This window comes from Morone saxatilis, unplaced genomic scaffold (genome assembly GCF_004916995.1).
Source record: "Morone saxatilis isolate NCDOM2014 unplaced genomic scaffold, NCSU_SB_2.0 Contig0, whole genome shotgun sequence".
NCBI classification, from domain to species: domain Eukaryota; kingdom Metazoa; phylum Chordata; class Actinopteri; family Moronidae; genus Morone; species Morone saxatilis.
The window spans coordinates 18,115,133-18,122,207 of NW_023339650.1; the positions used below are offsets into that span (position 1 = coordinate 18,115,133).

Here is a 7,075-nt window from a genome sequence, read left to right on the forward strand (position 1 = left end):
AAAAGTCATTAGGATTCATCTGCTGGGCAGCATGGATATCTGCACCAAATGTAATGCCAATGCATTCATTTCACACACAATTTTAAAAAATAATAGATCACACACACAGTAATGTGGGCTAAATAATTATAAGGATTTTGTCCAAGTGTGGTTTATTTAAGAAAAATGTGTTTATTACATGACTGAACTGCAGTATTTAGCCCTAATGTATTTTTTACAACTCTAGTACAAGTCTATTCACAGGACCCACCTAACAGAAACATACATTTTCATGTGGGCCTTGCTTAATTACAAAATTCCTCGGGTGTCTCCAAAAATAAAAAATACAGATTGATGACTGAGAGATAAATAGATAAATACACAAAAAAATCTAATCAAAATCAATCAATCAATTAATAAATAAATATAACAATAAATAACATTCAAAACATCTTTGGCCAAACTTGGGCCACGTCATTGTCCCCACAGAGTTGATATTGGTCTTGGTAGATGCCTCGGCCAATCAGAGCACAGTATGCCGACTGAATTAACGTAACCTATGGGGTTCTAAAGAACAACACTGGATATGTTGCATGAAATAGCAAGTGAAAGAACAATTATATTGAGGCACTTTTTAAGGATGTTCTAGGAAATGACAACATTTCCATGTGTATGCGTATTCCCCAAGAGGAAACAAAATGTAAGACAAGAAACAACATTCAATTGAAAGGTAATTGAATGGCTGCTTTGCTCATCTAATCATGTTATCATATATTCCCTCGTTTTTTTACAATTTTGGGACTTAGCATGGCACAAGGTACCACATAAAATAGAAAACAGTGAGCTGGAAAAACATGAAAACTAATAACGTGAGGAAAACAATGGTAAAATATTGTGTGTCGCCAACCAAAAGAACATTGTTACATATTTGCTTTTGAGTCTGTGAATAACATCAATGTGTGTTCTCTGTGGTGGTTGAGTCCGACTGAGTTTCTGACTGCTCCCCAAATATCCCTGCCAGTGTCTTAAAGCGGGGTCCCCAGTCATTAAGGTAATCATAGTCCTCCTCAAGGTCTATGGCGAGGGAGTCGATGGAGCTGAGCGACTCGGCCACAGAGCCGTTGCCCTCATAGGCATACGTGGCCAGGGAGTCATAGGGTGGGGCTGAGTTGTCCATGTCATGCTCTTTCAGACGCTGGTTGATGAAATCTCTGATGTCTGCGCTGTCCTGAGAGACTGGCGGCTTTGGACCTCTCTTCATCTCAGGTTTGACGTCTCTGCGGTACAGGTTCTCTTTGACAACCTTGGGATTGCGAAGTGTCCCCATGTCGAATGCGTGTGTGTCCTCTTCCCCGCCTCCCTCATCGTCATAGTGGATCACATTGTCCCGGATGTCCTCTTTGGATGACATGAGGGTTTCCTTTTTCTTCTGCCGCCTCAAGCCCACATAGAGGACCACAATGACTGGGGGAACAAATCCAGAAAATTATGTTAAACACACACACATTACTAAGCCTTAAACACATTTACTGTGAGGGGAAAAAAAAAGATTATATCACCGTACCCTGGTAAGCATAATTTTCGTAATTTGTATGTCAAAGGATGTTATGATATTATGGTTCAAACTTCCAGCTCATGTCATCTGTCACCACCATGAGCTTAGCATTTTTGTTTTTTAGTCAAATGTGCAGACAACTATTGAATGGATTAGCATGAAATTTGTTACAGATATGAATGTCCCTCTCAGCATGAATTGTAATGACTTTAGTGATCCCCTGACATTTCAGCTCCAGCAGATTAAAATGTTCATTTCACAAAGACATTGGTTTAAAGCCCCATATCTGCAAAACTAATAACCCATCAGCTGACCCCATCAGCCTGTGTGCTTGTGTTTAGTGTCAATTACAAAATGCTAGCATGCTTACTTAACTAAGATGGTAAAGATAACAATCAGTTAGCATTAGCATTGTTAGCATGTTGGCATGCTGACTCCGCTCTGCCCCCCGCTCTCGCTCAAGCAGCACCCTGTGGCCTCCCGCAAGAGCAGTCACCTACGTGGTGTCAGGGCGCTCGGGGGTGCACTGCAAGCCACAGTGCTTCCCCGTGCCAGGGTAACAGCAGCAATGCCCCGTAAGTAATTACAAATACCATCAAGCCCCTATCCATTTCAATAAGCCTAGTACAGATAAATTCCTTTTCGTCAGCAGCCAACCGGCTCAGAAGCTCAATCCATTAATTTCAAATCTCAGCATTACGATATTGATGGTTGGAGTAAACTATAGTCCCTCTGTACTTTGCTGTTTGCCAACACGGTTTAAAATGGAGTGCACAATCATTCTTCACATGCGAGGGTGTAAGGTTAAACTCCATTCCTGTCACCGTGTCATTAACATGTTTCTGTTGTACCATGTATAAGAGTCTGTCCTCCGGGAGAGGCGTTGGCCGCAGGCCCCCGGTCACGTTCTGTCTGTTGGTATCCTGGTTTGCGTTGAGTATAGCTTAACCTTTGTTGACCTCTTCTTTATTGAGGCTCAGTGTTAAAGCTTGTCTGGTTTTGCTAATTGTTTCGATACTGGTGGTGGTCTATAGAAATAACAAAAATCCTATTTTTTCAATCAGAACCTCCTGTTTTGTCCCTCAGTGCGTTGCTGCTCGTCCTGGACATTGATGTTCAGTCTCTCGATATTGATGAGTTCTAGACCTTCGGCTCCGGCTTGCGGGCGGCCGCCTTTGTTTGTGCCCCAATATTGAGATGCTGTCTCCGTCGCGGGGCGGTGTCCGTGGCCTGTGTCTACTTGGTGACTTGTTCAAGCTGCGATTTCAATCTATGCTAGCTTTAACAACTCTGCTGTCACAACTGGCGGAGCCAGGCTGGTGAATGAAATCCTTGAAACTACTCATTTTCATGTTTTCACCCAAATGTGGCCCCCATTCAAATGTCTAGACATAACCAATGCCTACTGGTACTTGCTTTTGTGGTTCAAAGCAAATAATGTGTGCTTCCAGTATTACATACTTATAATAGATAGCACAAAAAGTGTAAACACTGTTGGGTAAAATTGTACCACTGAGAATATACCCAAAGAGGTGGTTTACTGCTGTAGCACGCAACCCTTCAGAGGTTGCTTGAGGTTTTACACATTTCAGACACGGTAGTACCATGGCGTGATTTTCAACACATAATGCTACAATAAATTTCCTTCTCTCCCTTTCTCCTGTCAGTGCAGTCTGTCTTCCTCTGTGAAAAATGCAGTACAATATGTTTTCTTCCTCTGGGTTTTCAAAATACAGTTGCATATAGGAGGGAAAGAAATGGCCAGGATGAAACTGAAATCAATCACATGAAAGTCCAATAAATACATTCAGAATGAAAAAAAGCCTTAAATAGGTCGCTTCCTTTCATCCTTGTTGTATCTTAGTTCTTTTCTGTGTCCCTTTACTCCCAAGCGATTTTATCTGCCTGTGTATAGTGTGCCAGCTCCCCCCAGTGGCACCTATGTAGACTTCAACAACAATCTGCTATTATCAGACTTACTGGTTGAACAGAGCTTGTCACTGGATACAGCCAATCCACATCAGTTTGGAAGAAACAGCAATACAGATGAAAGCCTCTGTGCTGGTCTGTTTAATTTACCTCATCATTTCTTCTCACACGACAACTGGGTCATCCTGACAAATCCTGCACAGGAACTAAGTGGCTCTATGGAAATGTTCTCGGTGTGAGTTCTGATTCTCTCTGCCACTTCCCTTTCTCAGAGACAGCATAACAGTTTGGCTTTGGGCTTTGAAGACATTCTTCTCAGATGAAGTGAACACACCGACACAGCTCTGCAGCACACCACTACAATCGCCTGTGTGCCTTTATGTTCCCTCACATATAAAACAATGAAACTGAAGCTGATATTTAACATGAATACATTCATGAAGGTAATGAAAATGATTTAGGAGGAGGCATAACAGGAATTTATCAGTGGATTCCTTGTTGGACCATATATTAGAGAGAGATAGAGGAATGTAAATACAGCTCAATTCAAAGGTCACGGCTACCCTTGACTTCCACTGTAAAATAGGAACTTCTTTAACAACCGACCATCCCATATTCATAATTCAGAAAATGATGCCATAAACCTACATTTACTTCCTCCCCACTATGTAGATGAGTTTGGACATTAATAGCAGAGAATTAAGGAGGAGTTTTACAACCATGACCTTGTGTGAAATGTAAAAAGCTGTAGCCTGGGAAGCAGCCACAGGGCAGCAAGATTGGATTTAGTTTATAGAGCTAAGCGTCCCTCCCTCCAATCTTGAACGTCTCATTGAATGACCAAATTCATATGGGTTCCGTAATTAACTGCAGACACTCCTGGAGAGAAGCCAAACCAGGTCTGACGGTCAGTTTAGCATGTTTGGAGTCGGAATGCAGTCAAAAAGTTCAAGAAATTGCAATCTGGCCGTTTAGATACACATTTATATTTCAGGTGTTAAGCTCAGTGTCTGAAATTGATCCTATGTCAATGTACACTTTACTTTGTCCAACCCAGGAAATCTGTGGTGGCTTATTCGAGTTGACATTAAAGTATGGACACTTCAACAACATATCAGAGAGTTGAAGCTCATACATTTTACTTGTAATGGTTGCAATCTGCAACTTCCCCGCATGATGCCACTATGTCCAACAAGCTGGTCCTTTTTAAACTGTGAAAAATCCTGCTGGACCCAAGAGCAAAGTTACCTTGTGCTAAAGTTAGATCAGGGCTGCAGCACTAAAGCAATACATCAAACAACTTCCTGTTCCCTTTATAATTATCAATGATACTTTGCTAAAATGAAGAATGTTTATAAGCCAGAAGACAACAGGTCTCACCTAACAAGATGATGATACATAGCAGGATGGCAATCAGAGCTCCTGTGCTGAGACCCACAGGGAGAAAGATGGCCTCTGCGCTGCAAGTTAGCAGGGAACCATCAGATTTGCAGCCACAAACACGGATAGTCAGGGTGCCTGTGCTGCTCTTCGGTGGGTAGCCATTATCTTCAATCACAACAGGGAGGAGGTAAATCTCCTGCAAACGCCTTCTAAAGCCACTCCGCTTCGTCACAATCCCAGCTGTGTTGTCTAGAAGAAGGGAAAAAAGGATCATTTTGCAATCAGCCATCAAAAGCCAAACAAACAAACCAACAAAAAATAAAAAGTAAATCATCAAAACAGTCAATGGTTTTTATTGAAATAGTATGTGGTTTTTCGATTAAAAGAATCTACCAAACTTGTATGGAAAGGCCCGAAGTAGTGCAGCAAGTGTCTTTTTCTTGATCTATACAGGTTAGATGGTGTTCTGACCAAGGCAAAAGAAAATATTCCACCCAGTATAACCTCACATCAATCTGACAATCCTCTGAGCTACATTACAAGTCTGGAGGTCGAAATATGAGAAGATAGATACAACTTTTCAATGTCTGATAACTCTTTATGTTTGATATCAAATCCACTCTGAATGTGATGAGAAACTGCGGTGTATCAAAGAGTTGTCTTATCAAAGCTCTCGCCATTTTACCCCACTTACTTTAAAAGCTGATAGAGCCTAACCACACCCAGTACATCATTCCCTGAAACACTGCAAAGCGTTTCCTGTCTACCTGCACCGTGAGTACTATTGGGATCTGTTGTTATTTTGTTATCTCTTAGTGCAGGCAGCATCACTCCAGAGAAACAGCAGATTAGCAATGAGAGATAATAGATCAAAAAAAGAAAAACACACACACACACAAAGGTAACAACTTGGGAAGACAGCCGGAGGTGTGAGGATGGCGAGTGGAATAGAGGTCGACAGTATATACGAAGGAGAGGTAACGTGTCAGGTTGGACCTGCCTGGTTCTGTCTGCTACAGCTAGACTGTCTGACCCCTGTCAAGCCGGGTTTGTTCCACTGACGAAGCCTGGCACTTTTTCTTGACAGGAGGTCAGGCATTTTAGCACACCTTGCATGTTGTGCACAACTGTGATTTTGTTTGCGCTCCCTCTCCCCCTCTCTTGGTGAACCTGTCCGCAGTGCCTGTGGTGTTTGTATTTTCTGTCCCTGCCTATCAGATCTCACTTTGTATCTGGAGAGCGTGCTAGCAGGGCCTTTGGTGGACAGGAAGCTGCAAGACGGTGTGTCCAAAAGGTAAAACTGGATCAGAGGTTCGGACCTGGGCTTGTCAAGGATGGTGAATGCATTCGTTTCCTTGGCCTCATCCTGCCATGCCCTACTTTTCATTACCCGTCTTCCTGGTTAGACTTCAAAGGGCTCGGCCAGTGCACACTACAAAGTGTCATATATGGCCTTATCGTAAGATAACGTCTGACTGCATGTGATTTAAGTTATTTTTAGCACAGAGACCACTATAAGATTTGAGTAACACACAAGCAGATAACTGATCTTTAGAGTGTGGTTGTCCCTATTTCAAATTAGAGATTGGATGGTAAATATTAAGATTTTAATATTTTAAAGCTGCTTGTGTAATCTCACAAATGACCCCTTTTTCTTTCATGAAAAAGTCTTCAGTTTTACCATCTGCTTTCTTTTTAAGAAATTGTAATTAATTGCAGGCGCCATTTGTTTGTCAGCTGTAAAGAACAGCTTTTCATCGCTGACAGTGATGTGGTTTCCATGCTTTAGAAGAGGAAGCTGCATACATTTGTGATATCTCCTGATGCTATATAGTGAGAAATCAATCAGCTGTATTGCACTGTACTGATTTTTCATGTCACCAAACGGAGGTGTTGTCGAAATGCACTTACTTCCAAAGTCGCGGATGGTGAAATTCTTGTTTTTCATTTCTTCTTTTGGTGATTTGAAAGAGAATTGTTGTCCAGCAGTCGGTAGATCCTGATCTTTTGCACTGAATGTTTGAATCACCTGTTTAAAAAGAAAATTAAAAACATGATTATACCTATTATAAAATGAAGGGCTTTCTTGGTGTACTATGGTTTCAAATGACATTTACTAACTTTAAAGCTGCAGTAGGTAACTTTTATAAAAAAAAATGTTTTGTCATATTTGCTGAATTTTTTACTGTTATCAGAATCAGAATCAGAAATACTTTAATAATCCCCGTG

The 7,075-nt window shown here is 41.4% G+C and overlaps 1 protein-coding gene across 1 annotated transcript in view; it reads right to left on the reverse strand.

Annotated features, from left to right (window-relative positions):
• Positions 1-791: 791 nt before the first annotated feature.
• The window catches only part of LOC118321246 (cadherin-12-like), a 65,084-nt gene continuing 58,800 nt past the window's right edge, over positions 792-7,075 (reverse strand). Inside the window, exons 9-11 of the mRNA XM_035652487.1 lie at positions 6,758-6,875; positions 4,844-5,095; positions 792-1,443 (exon numbers count right to left, since the gene is read on the reverse strand). Of these exons, the coding sequence (XP_035508380.1) occupies positions 932-1,443; positions 4,844-5,095; positions 6,758-6,875 (882 nt within the window). The 3' untranslated portion in view covers positions 792-931. The remainder of the gene's footprint in view (positions 1,444-4,843; positions 5,096-6,757; positions 6,876-7,075) is intronic.